The 19,844-nt window shown below is 39.5% G+C and overlaps 1 protein-coding gene across 1 annotated transcript in view; it reads right to left on the bottom strand.

The window, feature by feature from the left end:
• HMGA2 (high mobility group AT-hook 2) overlaps positions 1–19,579 on the bottom strand; it is an 81,435-nt gene extending 61,856 nt beyond the window's left edge. The window contains exons 1-4 of the mRNA XM_090275147.1: positions 19,433–19,579; positions 18,111–18,316; positions 15,404–15,490; positions 5,338–5,388 (exon numbers count right to left, since the gene is read on the bottom strand). Coding sequence (XP_090131273.1) covers positions 5,338–5,388; positions 15,404–15,490; positions 18,111–18,221 — 249 coding nt within the window. The 5' untranslated portion in view covers positions 18,222–18,316; positions 19,433–19,579. The remainder of the gene's footprint in view (positions 1–5,337; positions 5,389–15,403; positions 15,491–18,110; positions 18,317–19,432) is intronic.
• Positions 19,580–19,844: the final 265 nt, after the last annotated feature.

Below are 19,844 nucleotides of genomic sequence, written 5' to 3'. Positions count from 1 at the left end.
TCTAAAACTTTTTCCAAATATTTTCCATCACTAAATCAGATATGTGATGAGCTCCTTTCCTAGGCAAATATTGAGAAGTGCAAACATTAAATGCCTAGATTCAACTGGCAGAAGGCCTGACTAATGGAACTTCATACAGGTTCTGAGAAACCAGAACATCTCTCACGTGCATATTGAGGTCAATAGCAGAAACACTTTTCAAATTGATAAACAGCACAAGACACCAAACCTCTACAATTAGAAGAAAGGCTTATAAACCATAATTTAAAATGTTCCCCTTATCTGTAAATAGATTTATGATGTACGTACTTTAGTATTATTCATGAGCAATTCTTAAACTTGATGATATTCAGCTTAGATATACTGAACACATAATGATACCACCAAGCTACTTGATTAGTCTGGTGCATAACTGTTACCTCACTCCATGTGTAACTACTGGTAGCTATAAGTAATTAGGGTGTAGGCTGTCAGTAATATCTACCTGAAAGTGTATAGTGAAGTTAAGCATAATTTCTAACATTTAATGAGCACTTACAGTGTGCTATGCCTTTTTATTAAGTCTTCTGCATGTATTATCTTATTTAATTCTCAAAACAACTCTATAAGAAATGTACTGTTCTTACCACTTTTTTAAAGATGAGAAAGCTGGACCTTTAAAAGATCATGTAACTTCCTCAAGATTACATGGTTAGTAAAGTGATGGGCCACAATTTGAACCCAAGCCATCTCAATCCAGACCCTGAGTTCCCAACTATTAAGACCAAGAGAAAAGTTAGGTCCTACTTCTCCCTCCTTCTTTTTTCGCACCCCCCCCCCAATTCCTCCTTCTAAAAAAAAAAAAAAAAAAAAAAGTGAAGTCCAGACTAACTCATCAAAAATAATAGATCTAAAATCTAATTCAAACGAAGGGGAATAACCTAAACAGAAGTGCTCTTAACCAAAATCTTGTTAATGTCCTCACTGGATTAGCCAACCCTTCACTGCCTACATCTATACACTTTCTCCCGTACATCTGTACACTTCTAGTTAATCAACCTTTTAATAACTTACTAATTATGGATTCCAATCACATCAGATGAGAGGGTTACACTGTGGATATGTTTTTCCAGGCCTATTACACGGGACTATCAGATTTACAAGACATCTTTTTTAAATCAAAAGAACCTTAAAACAAAACAAACCAAAAGAATAACAGGGAAGCAATTTGGCTTTTAGGCTATGTACTTAGTAAATCCAGTCAACCGAAAAATATATCTCTGATACAAGGAAATCAGTGAATGACATTGTTGGAAAGAACTGAACTTATTATAAGGTACAAACCCATTTCCTATGGAAAATGCAATAATTTATTTCTTTAGTACAAGTTTTCCAGTAAAGAATGCCATTAAACGGGATGCCTTGCTGTGACTGGCTGTATACTCTACCCAACAGAATATATACAAGCAAAGAGGAAACACAATGTCTAGAAAAAATATACAATTTCCTTTTATTTCCTCTTCTGAGTAGAACAACTCTTCTTTGGGGAACAAAGCAGGGGCTTATAACAATTTACTACATAACATTTTCCATTCTGACAGCCAGTAAAAATTAGAAACCACGAGAGTCAATGAGGATGACCCAATTATTCTCAGAAAGACAGGGTTCCATGGTGGATGCCTCACATGGGCTTGTTACCCCGCAGGAACATCAGTTGCCTGGAATCCGTATCTCCACCAAGTGAGCAAGAATCCATTGAGAAAAAATAAACATAGATGCTTTAATTAATCCATATTTTATTTCAGCTTGGATGAAATATCATTTGTGTGAGGATGAGTAGTAGGAAATACTAGTTGTAAAGATAGGTGGATGTAAACTGCAGGAATCTCAAAGTGCTAAGACAGGCTGTAATCAATTCAGTGGCCAGCTGTGGAGCCACAGAAAGATTCTGAGAAGTAACACGACTCCGACCTATGGAGATTAATGAGCAAACATTACAGGATAGCCCAAATGTAGAAGAGATGAAAGGCAGAAAGACCAGTTAAGAAGGAAGATGTGGAAACAATGTAAGTGCCCATCTGTGGATGAATGCATCAAGGAGATGTGGTATGTACATATTAAGTATATATAAAGTATTAGCCATGAAAGAGAAGGAAATCCTGCTGTTTGTACGGGTAAAACTTGAGGGCATTATGCTAAGTGAAATAAGGTACACCAAGAAAGACAAATATTGTATGATACCACTTATATATGGAATCTAGAAAAGCAAAACTTCTAGAATGGTGATTGTCAGGGCTGGTGGGTGGGGGGATGAGGAGATATTGGTCAAAAGGTACAAACTTCCAGTTATAGGATAAGTTCTGGAGATCTATCATGGTGATTATAGTTAACAATACTGTGTTATATACTGGAAACTTAAGAGAGCAGATCTTACATGTTCACACCACAAAAAAAGAAATGGTAATTATGTGAGGTGATGGAGGTATTAACTAATGTTATTGTGGTAATCATTTTGCAATATGTATAAAATGTATCAAATCAACATGTATTCCTTAAACTCACACAATGTTATATGCCAGTTATATCTCAGAAGAAGCCACACTTGATAGCTGTTGTGATGGTAAACGTTCATTGTATTTTCTTATAATTTATTTCATTTCAGCAAAATTAATTTCATGACTTCAAAGAACTTACCTATTTTCTAATATGTAAGTTAGAAAGTTTATACAGGTCTTTCTTATTGATTAGTTCTGATGCTTGAAAATGGCAGGCCTATATTTAATATATGTGCCAATACCAACTTAGTCAACCGAGGGCTCACTAGAGAGTGTATAATGCAAGTAGAACTTTTTGACATCTGAGACAAAGTCAAAAAAGGCTTTGCAGCTTCCTCCAGCAGGCCTGAGTGCATGTCACAAAGCTATCTACTCTGAGACCACAAAGCTAGACAACTGCATGTATAGGTACTCCAGTCACTCCCAGGTGCACCCAGACTTCAAGCCAATCCTACGAGCAGATCTGTGAGTGAGGAAGCCTCCAGATTCTAGACTCCCAGCACTGGAGTCACCCTCTGTTCCTTGAGTCCTCCCAGCTGAGGCTGTAGACATCCTGAAGCAGAGACAAGCCTTTCTTCAGTGCCCAGCCCATATTCCTGACCCAAAGAATCCATGAGCATAATAAAATGGCTTGTTTTTACATTATTAACTTTGGGGGTGGTGGATTAAGCAGTAATAGGTAGCTAAAACCCTATGTACAAGAGAGGTTGTGGAGACCACACCTAAAACATGACACTTAATTCTGGCAACATACAGTAGTCCCTCTCTCTACTGTGGTTCACTTACCGCGGCCTCACTGTATCGTGGGATTTTTTAAAATATTATATTTAATTATTAATTGCGGATTTTTCACTATATCGCAGGGTTTTGCGGTACTGTATACATATGTTGTTAAAGTTACGTAGGTTTAAGAATGTAGAATATGTTTAAGAATATAGTAGTGTTTATAAAAGTGTGGAAAAGGTGAATAAGGGAGTGGGAAAGGTTAATAAGGGACTGAGAATGGCTTATAAGTGTATGGGAAGGGTTTATAAACCCTTAAAATATAAATACAGTAGTCCCTCCTTATATTGCAATTCACTTATCACAGCCTCACTGTATCACAGGATTTTTAAAAAATATTATATTTAACTATTTATCGTGGGTTTTTCGCTATATCATGGGGTTTTGTGGTACTGTATACGTATGTTGTTAACGTTATGTAGATTTAAGAGTGTAGAATAAATGTAAGGTTCCTATTTTGCGCGGGGGTGTCTAGAATGTAATACCTGCGATAAGTGAGGGAATACTGTATTTCAAAAAACTAAAAATCAAGCATACTCAGAACAGTCACAAGAATGTGCATTTATGAGGGAAAAACTAGAAGAACTGGAGATATTCAAACCAGGAAAAATAAAAAAGGTTATATGTTAACTGTCTTCAAATATATGAAGGGCTATCATGAGTGAAACTGAAAACAATTATTCTGCATATTCCCAGAAGATGGGCCTATGGACAGTGAGCAGAAGCTAGAGGGAGTCAGATGGAAGAATTTTCTAATGTTCAGAGCTTTCCGGGAAAGAAGAGGCAGGCTTAAGAAGTAGCAAGTTCCCTAATATTCAAGGTAATCAAACGTAGTCTAGATGATCATCACTTGGTGAGTAAGTTTGGAGAGAATTCATTTATTGACCAGAACGTTGAATGAAATGCTCTTACTTTAAGGTTACACTGTAACACTGAGATGTGTTTAATCTAAAGATCAACCCCATTTGCTTGTGCTGAGAAATCCAATCCCAACACATGTTGAGTAGAGGGAAAAAAAAAAAAAACCAAGATGAATAAATTAAATGAAAGGCAATACCCAAGTATAAATAAAAAGTGATGGAGAACTTCAGACAAAGAAATGGCAAATTAACAGGAAAATATAATCCAGCATAGCAGCAAAGAAACTTGTAAAAAGATGAAGCATGAAGCATAAACCAAGGAATGGAGAAAAGGAAACACAAAGATCCCATCATGGACGATACCAGGTAGAAAAGACGCCTTTCTTTGTATTGAGAAATGGTTTTATTCATTGTTAATACTTTTCTCTTCTGTCCGTGGGAAAGGCAGACCAAAAGAACATGGCAGAGTAGCAGCAAAGAGAACAAGTTCAAGTGGTAAAATGAGCAAAGCTCTTAAGCGGTCACTGAATTTCTGGCCTCAAATAGATCTGTGTGCCCAGAAGGTCAAGCGCACTTGCATGGAAGCCACTGTTGATACCGTCAGGATGTAAGAATGACTAAGGGAAGCAAGAAAAACTGGAAATTAAAACCTGGTTCTTTAACAAAGCTGATGGGGGGTGGGGGGAAGGCGGGGAGCAAACTACCTAGAAAATGAGATGTGTCTAGGGCAAAGCCACAAAGGAAACAAAAAAGAAAAAAAAAAAGAAAAACGTTAAAAAATTATCTCAAACACATTTCATCTGAACTTTATCACCATTTGTAATCAACTTCTAAGGTTTCATAATAGCCTTTAACCTTAGTTACGCAATCCACTGAACAAGTCATCTCATTGTTACTCCATTGAAGGAAGAGTGGAGACTCTTTTCATATTGATAAGAGATAGAAAAAGGAGTCTCTCCCAGGAAAGAAAAGTGTTCTGAGTAAACTTCTGGAGTCTAATGGTAAAGGTGGTGATAATCTTTCGCTTGCCTTAACCCTTTCAAAGATTAATGGAAGCAAAAGTTAAAAATTCATGTAATTGATAAAATAAGCTAATTTTCATTTAAATAAACAGAAACTTTTTATTAGGAAAAAAATAGAAATTATATCTTATTACTCACCCATTTCCTAGGTCGGCCTCTTGGCCGTTTTTCTCCAGTGGCTTCTGCTTTCTGCAAAATGAAAAAGGAAGTCATATGGTTTCCTACCTGACATAATTTATAAAGTGCTGCACCAAGGGACATGTTTCAAGTGAGCATGTTCCAATTTGCAGAGATGGTATTAAGACTGTTTTACTAATCTCCTTCTCTTTTTAGGTTCATCTTCTCCATTTTTGATGATTCTTCTTTGTTCTTCATTGTATGATGTAAGTAGATATCCATACAACCCTCACCCTAAAAGGCTCCCCTGAAGTGAGTTTCTTTTATTTCTATCCATAATAAAAAATTATTGCCACATATCCATAATTATATAAAGTATTTTAGAAAGTTAATGTTTCTTAAGTGATGACATCGTTTCTAAGTCACTCAAGTTACAAAAATTAATATTGATATATTGTTTTACAATTTACAAAGCACTTCTACCCACATTGTTAGTCAAAAACAAGTCTAAATGTAAATAAGTCATAAAATTCAGACTTAAAAAAAACTTGCATATTCCTACATAGCTAATTTCCTATTCCTTGCCAAAAAACAATCACCTGTCAGTCAGCTCACCTAAAACAGAGGGAAAAAAACTGGAAGAAATCATCAGTATTTGTCCCTGAAATGGAAAGTATAGATATTAAAAATAATAGTTAATAAATATGTACATTAACTATAATTCTGCACTCAACACAGACCTAATCACCTTGAGAGCCTGTTTCATTGTTTTACTTCATGGAAGACTTTTCTGGTATCACAGTTATTTTTTCCCTTTTGAATCTAAATTTAACATTGTCAATTAAGTAATTTCCCTGTGTTTATCATCCCTTACACACACATACACATCACATACACATCACATACACACACATCACATACTCCTTCTATAAAAACAGGATAAAGAAAACTTAGTATACATACTTCTGTATATGAGGATCATCCCAAGGCTATATAAATGCAAAAATATAGGTAACCTGGAGTCAGTATAACTTGTTTTGCATTTTACTTTTGTTACCTGGGTATCAGCCAGTAGGTACTTGATACAATGATACTGAAATTACTGGTTATAATTGTCTACAGTACCAAATAGGCATCTCCTTTTTCTCTCTTCAATCTTCTGATAAAAATAGATGGAGACAGATGATACATAGATGATAGATAGATGATTGCTAGATAGCTAGCTAAGATACATACATACATACATACATACAGAGAGACAGACAAAATAAGCCACAAGATTTCTCACCAAATAATATCTCCCTGGCCTGGCATTAGTATCCAACAGGTCCCATGAATTAACCCAAATGCTGAATAATTAAAATGTTAGTTCATTTATTTAGCATCTAAAATAACCTGGGCAAAGGGCTGAATCATTCACATGTTATTTTAATCCTTACAAAGCTTTATAAGGTAGTTATTTTTTTTTCTCTTACTTTGCAGATGAGCAACTAGGTGTTAGCCAGGAGTGGTAAATAACTCAATGTCACACACAGAGCTGGTAAATGGAGGATCTGGGATTTGAACCCAATTCTGCTGGGCTCTAAGGACTGGCTCCTATACTCCCAACAGTGTTGCTGCCTTTCCATAGGCACTTGCTACTGCAAGGAGACATTTCAGTTAACTAAAATCCTCCCTGATTCAGCTAATTTCCCAGAACAGAAGGAAACTTGGCGGAGCCTTTGCCTATTTGACCATCAGACTGGGCACTTTGAATGGCTGCGTACTACTTTTCAGTGACTCCACAAAGGAGTCATTTATTGTCAGGGGTTAGTGGCACTGTCTTAAAGTCAGTCATAAGGGAATGAAACAGATTAAGTGAAAGCGAGGAGGGTTCAGTGAATCACGCCCTCTTTCCAAGTGTTGTCGCAGGGAGAGAGGGAGCTATCTTAGGAGGAACACTGACTCCCCTTTGGAAAGCTTCGATTCAAATTCCTGTGCTGGTATTTTAGCTCCAGAATTTTGGGCTGGTCCCTGAAGACCCCAATTTGATTTCATACGTGAAATGGAGATAATGCCTCCTGTGAGGAGTGAAGCGCCCATCACAAATGATGGTGCTCAAGAAATGTTTTTTACCTTTTAATAAGATGGAACTCTCAGAGGGAAAGTTTTCCTTTAGGTTAGTCCAGTCTCACAGAAGGTTCAGTCAATGGAAATATTCCATTACACCCATCACCTTTAGAATGAAGCTTTTAAGAAACCCTTTGGCTAGTATATAGTGAGTTATGCAAGTACAAAATTCCCTAATACAGAAGCAGTGTCTGATTTAGTCTTTGAGAGCATAATTTGCCCAGTAGTAAATTCCACCAACATGGAAGATAGAAATCCTTCCTAATGGGCATGGCGATGACAGATGGAGTTGAGGGGAGCAGGCTATCAACCTTAAAGACTAGCAGAGCTACACCAGGCTCTCTCTGCACAGTTGCTACGTCTCAGGGTGAATCTAAATTCTGTTGAAGAGAGGGTTGTTTTCTAAAAAGGTTTCACTGCATTTCAAAGTCAGAGAAAGCATATCTCTCAGAGAGAAAGCCCTACAAATAAGATGATTTTAAAATGAGCATCTCATTTACAAAAAGCCTATTCAAAAACAAAATTCACACCATTAACTAAAGGGCAAAATATCACAACTGTCACTTGGATTTGTTAAAAGCAAACTTGCTCCATGATCTTCAGGCCGGTGTTACATGTAAACTGAAACCCTCTTCGGAGACTGCATCTAGAAGAAACACATTAGCTGTGCTGTGTGGAGTCGATCTGGGAGGTTTTCATTGTTCCTTAAAACCCACATTATTTAATCATTCTGATCAAACTTCTCAAAGGCTGCAAAACAAGTTAGGATTTTAGTTTATAAACCAGCACAGACCCGAGGTTTTTACATAGTGAAAAACACAGGCTTTAGTTTTTTCCCCAGTATTTAATGCTCTTCAGGATATTATCTTTCAATAGAAGACAAACATTTTGGAGGCTCCTTTTGTTTTTAATGTGTCAACATATGCAATGCCCGTGGAGGTGTATGTTTGTTTTTCCCTTGCCAAAGTGGAATTTTGTTCTATACTGCAAACCCATGTATCATTGAGACAAAAATTCATTCTACGTACGTCCTTCTTATCTGAGGGGTGAAAGGTGGGATGGGATAGAAATTCTAGATTTGCAAGAATTGAAATTTCAGACTATGACCAGCACTGTTATACTAGTATATGCAGCTATCATATTGTATCTTGTTAGAAGTGGTGTTTCTTCCCTGCTTGTCTTCATTCATATTGATGTTTTTTAAAAGTTTAGGTTAAGAACTGTATCTTTAATTTTATAACATGCTTAGAAGCAAGTTCATGAGGGCTGGAGGAATGTTAAATGGGAAATGTAATTATTTCTCTAAGAAGTTCTGGTACTCCAGGCTTTTAAATGCACTCTGCACTTAAAAAAATAATTAAGAAAGGAAATTCATCTATCAAACATAACTCTTGAATTCTGAAACAGTGCTTTGCCTGGTGCACAAGATATGCTCACTACATATTCACTGAAGAGGGAAGGAAGGAAAGAAACACTGCTGTTTATATCATGTATATATGTCTTGTTTCCCTCTTGCTATCAGAATTCTACAACTTTGTTGAACTTCTGAGTAAGGCTTTAGAAAGCATTTAATCTAGCTTCTTCGTTTAACAAATAAGAAAACTTCTAGATGTCTTATGATCTCCAAAAGCATAGCCTGATAGTCTACTTGGGGGCCGGAAGTCTGTGGGTATTGGCTAAAGTATATTTGCAGTCCCTTCATAAGGCTGTAGACAGCCGTCCTCCAAAGGTGTCTCAAAACCTAATTTCCAACCTGCATTTCACGTTATTGGAGATAACAGTTTACATTCTAGCAAATATTTTATAAAATATTTGACAACATATAGTAGAGGAAAGATCATAAGCTTTAGGATGAGATTTGAATTCAAACCCAGGTGCCACCATTTGCTAAAGTGGAACATTAGATATGTCAGTTTCTCATTTCTGAAATAAAGACTGAAATGCCTGCATCAGAGGCTAAAAGGAGCTAATATATATATATGTAAAGTGCCTGACAAAAGCGATAGCATTCAGTAGGTACTCAAACTTAATTTCTTCTTCCCTTCACATTTTAAAATGCTACCCTTAAAAAATACCTTCTAATTCTTTAAGTTTCCATAGTGATTTTTTGAGCATCATCTCACTTAAGTATGACACCAATGACTTCGCCTGTTTCACAATTGGGAGAGTAAGCCATCTGCCCATATTCACAAGTAGCGGAACTAAGACCCAATCTATTTCAAGGCAATAAGGGTCTGTTCTTCTGGGAGATGCTCCATATAAAACAAAATAGCTATCAGCAAATTTTTAAAAATCAAAACCTTCTGGGGTGAGAAACAAATGAGTAGTTAAAAGAAAAACATTTCCAAGCTAGACAGGAGCTGAGATTGCGAACCAAGAGAATTATCCAGTTCTGACTTCTGGGTCAAATTTAGATAGCTATTAACTTTTTGCTAATCTAATTGTTCTCTTTGTGTTTTATATGTACTGTGATAATGCATGAAAGCCAGAACTCTCCCATCCTTAATCAATCAGTGCATCTGAATAACAACAACAACAACAAAAAAAAAGAACTAAAAAAAATATATAGGCATAGTAGGGTCCTGTTTTGTTTCCGTGTATCTCTATGTATGTATATATGTACAGTACGTATGTATAGATAAATAGGCAGATAAAGTTTAAGACTAAGACCTGTAGACCTAAGAGTATATGGAGCCAACTATCCAAAGTATAAAAAGTTTCACACTTTGTTTCTTTCAGTTGTTCTTTTAAAAATATAAACAATGTAAATCAATGTGCACTGGCATCAAAATCACCTGGACAAATCAATTAGTCTAGGCCCTAAGCCTCATTTCACCGTCTTGATAATCCAGTTCTAAGTATTTCCAAAGTTTAAGTGCAACCATTTTTAGTCTTAAAAAGATGTTACAAGTTTGCCATCACTCTATATTTTCCAATAGGAAATATAAGGAAATTCTATCCTCTACTGAAGTTTGTGCTCATTTTACCCAAGGAAGCCCTCGTTATCAACTCCCATATCATTATTTACACACCCATATTCACCTATAGAGACACTAAATTAAAGCCAAGGCCAAAATGACCAGAAAAGTTATTTCAAAGTTTAAGATTATCTTCCTTTAAATTGTCCCTCTACCTCTTTTGTAGTTAAAAAAAAAAATCAGTATCAATGACACAAGCGTTCATAGGAGTTACCTTTCAAGCAAACTGCCCCCTACACTACCCTAGAGAAGAGAATGACTGCACTTCTCGATGTGAAATCAATTAGAAGATGGCATTCAAAATTGTTGTGTATTAAAGCAATGCAGAACAAAGCAAGAGCCTAAAATATAATAAGTCCTCCATTCACCTTCTCCTATTGGTTGGCAGAACAAATATTCATAATTAAAAACTTCAGAATCTAGAATAGTGAAATTCACTGTTTCACCCTTGTGCCAAGCTATGTGGTTCCAAAGTGAGCTCTGGAAACTGCAGAAAGTCAACTAAAAGACAAGATAGGTTTGAATGACTTAATTGACATAAAGCGCTTTCTATCATCCATTTAATCTCAAGAACTGAGATGCAAGAGAATACCAATCTGGTATGTTTTAATTCTTTCACAGAATGATCTGTTGAGAGCTGGAGATAAAAATGAGCCAGGGTTGTGGTCGAAGTAATGAGGAGCTTTGATGAAAAAAGCTGATAAGAATGATAGCTTGCAGAGAATGAGAATTATGGCTCCCTTGAAATAAAGTTACTTCATAAAATAATTCAAATGTACTTGAATCTCCTATATTTGGTTCATAATCTATAATAGCTCAAAGGGATTGCCAGATAAAATTTACTGATGCCGTAAGGCTTGGTCCTCCCTGGCAAAGTAAAGTGAAAAAAAAAAAAAAAAAAAAAGTTAATTTTTCAGGTAAGTCAGCCTAAGATATCAAGATAATGGAAAAAATAACTGGGCTTTACTTAATTCTACCTGCCTAAATTCATTTGCATACTTACATAGGGTCCTGGATCCCAGTGAAAATTACCTTCCCACTAAATCATACCAGTAACAGCCCTGACTGGTATGGCTCAGTGGGTTAGGAGTCGTCCTGCAAACCAAAAGGTCGCCGGTTCAATTCTGGGTCAGGGTACATGCCTGAGTTGTCAGCCAGGTCTCTGGTTGAGGGTGTGCGAGAGGCAACAGATAGATGTTTCTCTCCCTCTCTTTCTCTCTCCCCGCCTCTCCCTCTAGAAATAAATAAAATCTTTGAAAATCAATAAATCAATCAATCATACTACTAACGTAAAACCACAGGCGGGAATTGTATGATAACTTCCAAAACCATCTTTCCCCGACTTACCTAAAATTATGCTTTTGGTTACTGTCTGTAACTGAGCCTAGTATTCTGAAAAAAATCTTGTCCTCACTCAGAATTATGCTCTAACATTTACCCGAAATGATGAGTAAAACCCACATTCTCTCATCCTAAAGTATCTATGATTGGTATTAGTAATCATTCATGAAAAACCAAGCACATTTCTGGGAATGTGATTAGAAGGAACACAAATCTGCCTTTTTATTATCCAATAAATAGCAGGCCTTCTTTGCTCAAGCAAATAGAAGATGTAACTTAAATCTGTACCTAAACACATTATTTAAATCATACATCTAGACATTTTCTTCCTGCACCTTGCTCTCTCAGTCTGGTCAAAATAAGCTCAAGAAAATCTATGACATTATGAAGTAGGGCTACCTCACACATCAAATCTTTTTTTGTATGCAATTTCCTTCTACTAAGATTTAATTCCATCTATTTTTCCCTAAAAGTACATGAATGAGAACTGGCTTGGGGCTTAGACATAAATTTGACTTGTGACCTTAAACACTGGAGAATTAATGACAACCCCATTTGTATTCTCTTATGATTAAAAAGCTACAACAAAAATTCGAAACCAAATATAAAGATCTTCCTTTTCCCCAAACATGGGTAATGTGAAAATATTTCCATACAGCACAAACATGAGGGAAAACAAAACAAAACAAAAATGAAATTAAGAGGAAACTGGTCACAGGTATATCTCAAAGTAAAACATAAATAAAAGAGTCAAGACTCACATACATGAATAAATTATGTATTCAGGAAAACATTAACTTCTGGTTTCTTTTATTAAGATAACAATGTGAAACTGGTTTGGGGACAAATTTTGAGCACTCAGATTGGAGTTCTAAGGAATGACAGAATTGCTACACAATGGTCATCTATGGGAATTTGTCATAATGGAATATAAACAGATTTAAGAAGATCTATCTTCTCACCTAAAAGTTCCAAGCATAACAAATTGTGTCTTCAGAAGTGTTTGTTTTATATTACACAAATCAATTTATATTGAATATGGTCTGAAATTAAAATGATTGCTAATGTAGTAGTCAAACACTTGGTCTTGCAACACTCTGCATGCATTGTCAAGTTTCACATTGCTAATTTTCCAACAAGCAGTTTTGTTTTCAAATGCCCCAAGGCCAGTTACTGAGACCAAACATAAACTTTGTAAGTAAAGAAACTCCAAGCTGCAAGAAAGTTTAAACATACAACACCATCAGGGTTCCACTGTTCACTGCATCTCCTCTGATTTTAGAGTTCCATTCTCTTATATACTTACCAATTTTTGTTATGTAGTTTTCATTTTGATGAGTTTAAGTTCTCAGAAGAATATCCAATTTATTAACCATAGAAGACTTCTCATATCTACTCTGATCTGTCTAGCAGGGTATATTTATCTTACATGTTATGAACAATATCATTATTTCTTTAAAAGATTCCTTTTCAAAATCATTACAAACATATGTTTTGTTAGAATACAATATATGTTTGATAAGTATATGTTTGATAATCATCTTTATATAGGGTAGTAGCAAACTCAATAAATACTGATTTGAAAGTGAAAATACCTTAAGTTTACACATGCCATGAACAATTCATCAATGTCATTCGTTGTTTTGCAAAGTATTATCTTCTCCAAATGAAGCGTAATTTATAAAACTGAAGAACTATAACAGTGATGTTATGGGCAAATATATTTATTCACTTTTATTAGAAGGGGAGCTTTTATAAACAATTTTGTCTGGAAGAATGAAATATTTCAGGGAAATATTTCTTTGGGAAAAAGAAAGTTTACTTTGTTTTGGAAGCTGTAATATGTATGCACACAGAACTAGCAGAGAGATGAGTAGTCTAGTAAGGTCATTGTTAATGCCTATCTTAAAAGTAACTAAAAAGAAATCAAACCTTAGTTGAGAAGAGATCAACTTTTTTGTTATGTTGTTTTAGGTGGTAAATTAGCACAAGTCTCGGCTCTCCTTGTCAATCAAGATTTTGTTGTTCAGTGATAAACTGTTCAAAATGAAAGGTTATGGAAGCATCTCTTTACTCACTGTAAAACATGTAATACAAATGAAATATATTCCTTTTTCTTTTTTTTGGATTAAATTTTAAATTATTTACTTATGATGAGATTTACATATTTCCTCCTATGAGATGTTATAATGATGCATCTTTCAGAACAACTACAACACAGTCTGTCAGGCTACCTATCAAATATATCCCTTTGCCATCTCATTAAAGTAAATTAAATTAGGTAAATCCCATATTATGCAACATAAAAAAACTTTTAAATTAGCCATTTTAGTTAATTTAATAAATGAGATAAAATGTAACAAAGTATTCATGTCAGAAATATAAGATTATATATTGTCATTTTTAAATAAGGTAATTTAGAGCTACTTGAAAATTTATTAATTAAATGTAAGTCACAAATCTTCATTCTGAGAAGCAGTTATATTTAAATATATTAGAAATCTGCTCCTTCAACTCTGTTTAAGACTGTTAAAATAAAACAGACAAGAAATCATAGTTATACCCTAAATATGTATCACTGGTTGCTATGACAGTTTACAACATAAAAACCATCGCATATAATATGGTTAGTGCCCAAAATCACACAGAAAACCACATAAAACATTAATCCCCCAAAGATGAGCATATAGTCCTTTTTAACAAATACTGTACATGGTGTACTCAAGAGTACATCAAAATTTACTTCTGAATTTTTAAACTTTGTTTTTAACTAATATACAAACCTACAGATAAAAGAGAATTTTTTCATTTATTTAAAAAGCTAAAAGAAATGTGAATTTTATATTCACCTTCACTTCTCTATACCTGTATTGACCCTGAGATATTTCCTCTTTGCTAGCTCAAATAAAAGCAACATGAAGTTATTTTACACTGCAATGTAAATTTTATAAAGAACACTGGAAGTTGTACTTGACTGGGTCCTCTCCTCCCCCTCTCCCCAGATACAATAGGTGAGTCAAATTATTTGTTAAAAAAAAACCTTGTCATTGTCCCATTTAAAGCATTTCCATACAACCTGATGGAAAGGCTTTTTAGGAGATTATGATATGTTATATTGCAAGCTTATTGTAAACAAACAGTATACTTTATCATCAAATTTAAAGCTGTAAAATTCATAAAATGTTTCTAGTATCTCATAATTGGATTTACTTCTAATTATTGTCTATTTGGCAAAGCACTTAACTTTAATAGGGGGATTTGGATTTGTAGCAGTCTTGTAAATAAGCACAAAGTAAATTAATCTTTTTTATTTTAAAAGGAAATTGCGAAATCTATAGTCTTGATTTGTATTTAACTATTTCACAACTGGCCCAAATCTTAATTGTGTCATTCTTTACTCCCCTTTCTCACCTTCCCACCTCCATTTTAAGTTTCATGTTATTTGGTGATTGCTTGTTTAAAAACAACGCTGAAGCCTCTTCATGAACTTTTTAGGTGAAGCATTTTCTTAGAAACCTTACTAATATTAAGGGTAGGAAATGAGACTTGGGTTAACCAGTTAAGACAAATACTTAGATGCAGATCTAGAATGGGAAAATTATAGGGAGGTTCCTGTGGTCATTGAGAATATTGGGAGGACTTGACTTGAGAAATCTCACCTTTTGAGCTGCTTTGGAGGGACTCTTGTTTTTGCTGCCTTTGGGTCTTCCCCTGGGTCTCTTAGGAGAGGGCTCACCAGTTGGCTCCTAATTGTGGGGGAGGAAAAAAAAAATGCTGCTGTGGCAAGAATGTCTGCAAGAAATTGACCCTGACTCTACAGATATATTTTCTTCATGTGTTGCTCCACCAAACTGTTGGAACACATTCAGTTCAAGCATAAACAGTGATAAGGGTACAGAGTTTAGGGAAAGGGGTAATAACTCTAGTTTAGAGAAAGGGGTAATAACTATACTTTTAATCCAAAGGTTCAAAGAGGAAATTGTATTGTACTAGATTCTATTCCAACCCTACAAAAGTGACAAAGGGTGAGAAGTTTGCATATTCTAGACAGAAAGTCACACATCTTTGAGGTGAAAAAGTTGCATGATTATGCATTTGGCAACTCAACAGTAAGCATTTTACACAAATACTACTAGGCATTGTATGAGCATCTCAAACAGCAATACGAAGCTAACATCATAAACATTTCAACAATCTTCCCAAATGAAAAGATGGTTTTTAATCATATCTGTATATCTGCATTGTAGGTCAACACATTGAGTGATGTATTGGAGCAATTATCCAAGTTCTTCAACTCCAAATAACTCCATTCCCCTTAAAATTTCCAAATAATTATGGTAAATCTGTCGTGGGAGGTTTTGCTTGAATTATCTAGATAATTGCTTCAATTCTCCACTTCCTTTTGGAGATTCAGGCATGGACTCGAGTCTAAATTTAAATTTTTTTATAAAAATGAACAATTTCTCCAAAACTTTCTTTTGAGAAAACTCCTAAAACTCTAATGAGGGTGAACTGGAGAAAACAAACAAACAAACAAACAAACAAAAAAGGGTGGAGGTAAAGAAAACTAGAAGTGTCTGGGAAGGAGAAATTGAAACTATCAATAGGTTTAGCAAAACTTTAAATGGCTTCTATGCCAAGTAGTAAATACTCAAGTGGTTAAGAGAATGCGATGATTAATATCCCAGTTCCTAAATATTTACCCAATGAATCACCAAATTTCATTTCATTCAGATTCGGTGATTAAATGAGACTAATTAACTTAAAACTCATTAAAGTCTTCAATGAAAATTCATATCCTATTTAGAGAATCTGGGGAAGGTTACTGAAAGCTTCTGTGGGACCACTAGCGCCAGTGGGCACATCCGGAGCAAACACATCGGAGACACATTTTCCTTTCTTTGTGAACTCTGCCTTAACTCAAAGGTAAAACCTCCAATCACCTCCAGACCCCACTGCAATTTCTTTTGGATTATTTTTTGGAGGTTGGAGGCAATTAGAAGAGCTAGAGAAAGCTGGGTGGCGGGTGGGAGACAAGGGCGGGGGGACGGGCAGAGACTTCCTGGGAGGTGTAAAACAGGATCCTAACGCCGTATAAAGTGTCGCTTGGCAGAGCGGGAAAACACGGGGGCCCCTGGATGGACTTGTTTCCTCTGATGATTTCAGAAAGGTACAACCCTCTTAGTAGTTTTCTTTTTCTTTTCTTTTCTTTTTTTTTTTTTTTTAACCCGTTGGCAAGCAAACATTGTTCGATATCCCTCCCCACCTTGCTCTCGGGTAGCTTTGGGACTCTAGGATAATTTTCTAATCGGCCTATTTGCCATAAAGGAAGTGCTTTAAAGCTAAGGAACGAAGAAGTTTTAAAAGCCTGCGGAAGCGGAGTTTAAATGTTCTCTATAGTCCCGTCCCGCTCCAGCCTTGCCCGCCAAGGCTTGGAAGTTTAAGCGAACAAAACCCCCCGCCCTGGGCGCTGCGCTTACCCCTGCAAGCGCCGGCTGCACGCTTAATTGGTTGCATCCTCAGACAAAACCCTCCACTCCGCGGGGTCCCGGGCGCCCCTTGATCGTCTCCTCCCAACCCCCGGCCAATGGCCCTAAAGTAACACATTTAATGTCTGAAGCTCTGAGGCGCGGAATCCAAGAGCAAAAGGGAGATTGAGCGCCTGGCGAGGAAGTGACCCTAAGCTACGGTGCACCCTCTCGGACACACTTTCCTTCGCGCCCTTGGCCATATGAGCTAATGCCGTCCCTTGCGGACCCAGGCGCTCCCGTAGCCCCTTCCCAGGGACACCTCGGCTGTGGCGCCGCATTTAAAGAGCCCTAAGAGGTCCGGGCGGGCCCACGAGTTCTTTGTCGGGAGGGCGCGAGTCTCGGGCCACCGAGAACTTGGGGAAGACGCCTAGGGGGCGGCTGCGGCGTGCCAGATCCGGGCCCGCGAGCAGCCGGGGTTGGCGGGAGAAAGAGCCAAGGACCCCCAGGACTTCAGCCCCTCCAGCTCTGCCCCTGCAGAGCACTCTTGCCCCAGGGTCCTTCTTTCCCCCGGGACAATCGTAAAGAGGCTCGGAAAGCTCCTGGGGAGCCCTGGATTGTTGGACCCCGGCCGCTTGCATTCGCCAGGAGCCGCCGCGACACTCAGAGGGGGGCACAATAGCAAAAGTCCGAGGACCGGCTTCGCCCGACCCCACCTCCTGCCTGCGTCCGGCCGCCCTCAGAGGCTCCCCACCTCCCTGCCCAGAGGGGCGCGGGCACCCGGGGGGTTCCACCGCGCACTGGACGCGGCGAATGGGCTCCCGCGTTTCGCGGGCCCCTCGCACAGAGAGAGCAGAGGTGGGCTGGAGCTCCCACCCCGCCCGGGAAGGGTACTGACTTGCTGCTGCTTCCTGGGTCGGCCGCGTCCCCGCTTCTGAGGCGCCGGGGTGGCAGGTTGTCCCTGGGTGGAAGTGGACGGCTGCCCGGCGCCTTCGCCGCGTGCGCTCATCCTGCCTCGCGCCGCCGCCGCTAACGCCGCTGCAGCTGGTTCGCCTCCGCCGCCCCCAATCGGCCCAGCACCTTTCGGGAGAGCGGTTGATGGGGCTGGAGAATGAGACGGGATGAGCGAAAGCTGGGTGCTTGCGAGGGCTGCTGCTCAGGCTGCCGCCGCTGCCACCATCCACACCGGACGTCCAGCGGCTTCCAAAAAGAGAGAAGAGGGGAGGAGGAGGAGAGAAGGAGGCGCTGCCGGTGGCTGCGGCAGCGGTGGGTGGGTGCCGGAGGTGGCGGTGGCGGTGGCGGTGGCGGTGGAGGTGGAGGTGCCGAGAGGAGGAGGAAGGCGAGGGAGAAGAAAAAGAGGGTTTGAAGCTGAGAGGCTCCCCTCTCGGTTTGGGATCAGGAGTGGCGATCACCGGGAGCACTTCGGAAACGGCTTGGAAAGGGAAGAGCTTGAAGTGAATTGTGTCCCTTGCAATGTTAGGCGGGGAAAGAATTCCTCCTCCTCTTCCCCCCCGCTCCGCTTTCGCAGAGCAAGAAAGAGAAAGAGAGAGAAAACAAATAGCGCCTTGGGCAGTCGGAAAGCGAGGGAGGACGGGTTGATTCTGCCGAGCCCGCGTTGGGCACTGAGCACAGGCAAGGGACGAGCAGTGGGTGGCACCGCGCCTCCTTGGGTAGCGAGAGGAGGCGGCAGCGGCACAGGAGAGTCGGAGAGGGACGGGGCTGCTCGCTCCTGCGTCCTGCACCAAGTGCGCGCTGCCCGGGCTGGGAGTTTTCTGAGTCCCTGCCCCAGGATTCAAGTGGGATGAGTGTGTGTGTGTGTGTGTGTGTGTGCGCGCGCGCGCGTGTGCGTGTGTTTGGGGAGGGGGTGGCGGGGTGGGGGTGAGGGGTAGTGCCCACCTCTACTCGTGGGCGGATAAAGGGGAGGGGGCTGCGCAGGAGGAAAAGTAGGAGGAGGGAGGCCAGGCGGACCGCCGAGCCAAGGCGCCTGGCCGCGGGCCAGAGGCAGCGTTCGAAATACAACTGCCTCTGCGGCGGCGGCGGCGCCCGGGTGCCACCCGGAGCCCCGCTCACGTGCTCCCGCGCGGCGACGGGGTTAAAGGGACAGGCCGGGGATCCCAAACCGGTTTGCTGCTGGCCTCGCCGAACCCGCCGCCCAAGGTCGCCCCTGGGCGGTTGTCCTAGCAAGGCGCGGGAATGTGACTGCCGCAGAGCCGCCTTTACCTGCACCTCCACGATGCGTAGCCGACACTCTGCAGGAAGCGTTTAGCTGCAAGCGCGGCAGAGTTCTAGGTCCCTGTGAGAGGAAAGGAACTGAAGAGGAGTAGGAGCCGGCCCCCGCCAGCCCTGCTCTGCCTCGGAATGCCCTCATCACAGATCGCAGGACCGGGCGCGCGCGCACATTCACAGACAAGCACGCCGATACTCACGTGCACACTCTCACAGGCACATACATGCTTAAACTCCGGCGTAAACAGACATTCGCGAACTTGCGTGCATACACGCACATTTGCAGATACATGCACACGTGCAAACAATGTGCACACACGCACTCGGAGCGCACCAGCCTCTTCATTTTTCTTGGGGCGAGACTGGAGGCGATGCGAATCCCCCGCTCACCACTACCACCTCCCAC

The sequence above is a fragment of the Furipterus horrens genome, unplaced genomic scaffold (genome assembly GCF_987537825.1).
Source record: "Furipterus horrens unplaced genomic scaffold, mFurHor1.1.pri manual_scaffold_4, whole genome shotgun sequence".
Taxonomy (NCBI): domain Eukaryota; kingdom Metazoa; phylum Chordata; class Mammalia; order Chiroptera; family Furipteridae; genus Furipterus; species Furipterus horrens.
Note: the sequence above shows the minus strand (reverse complement) of the source record. Positions and strands in the feature narration are given on the sequence as shown.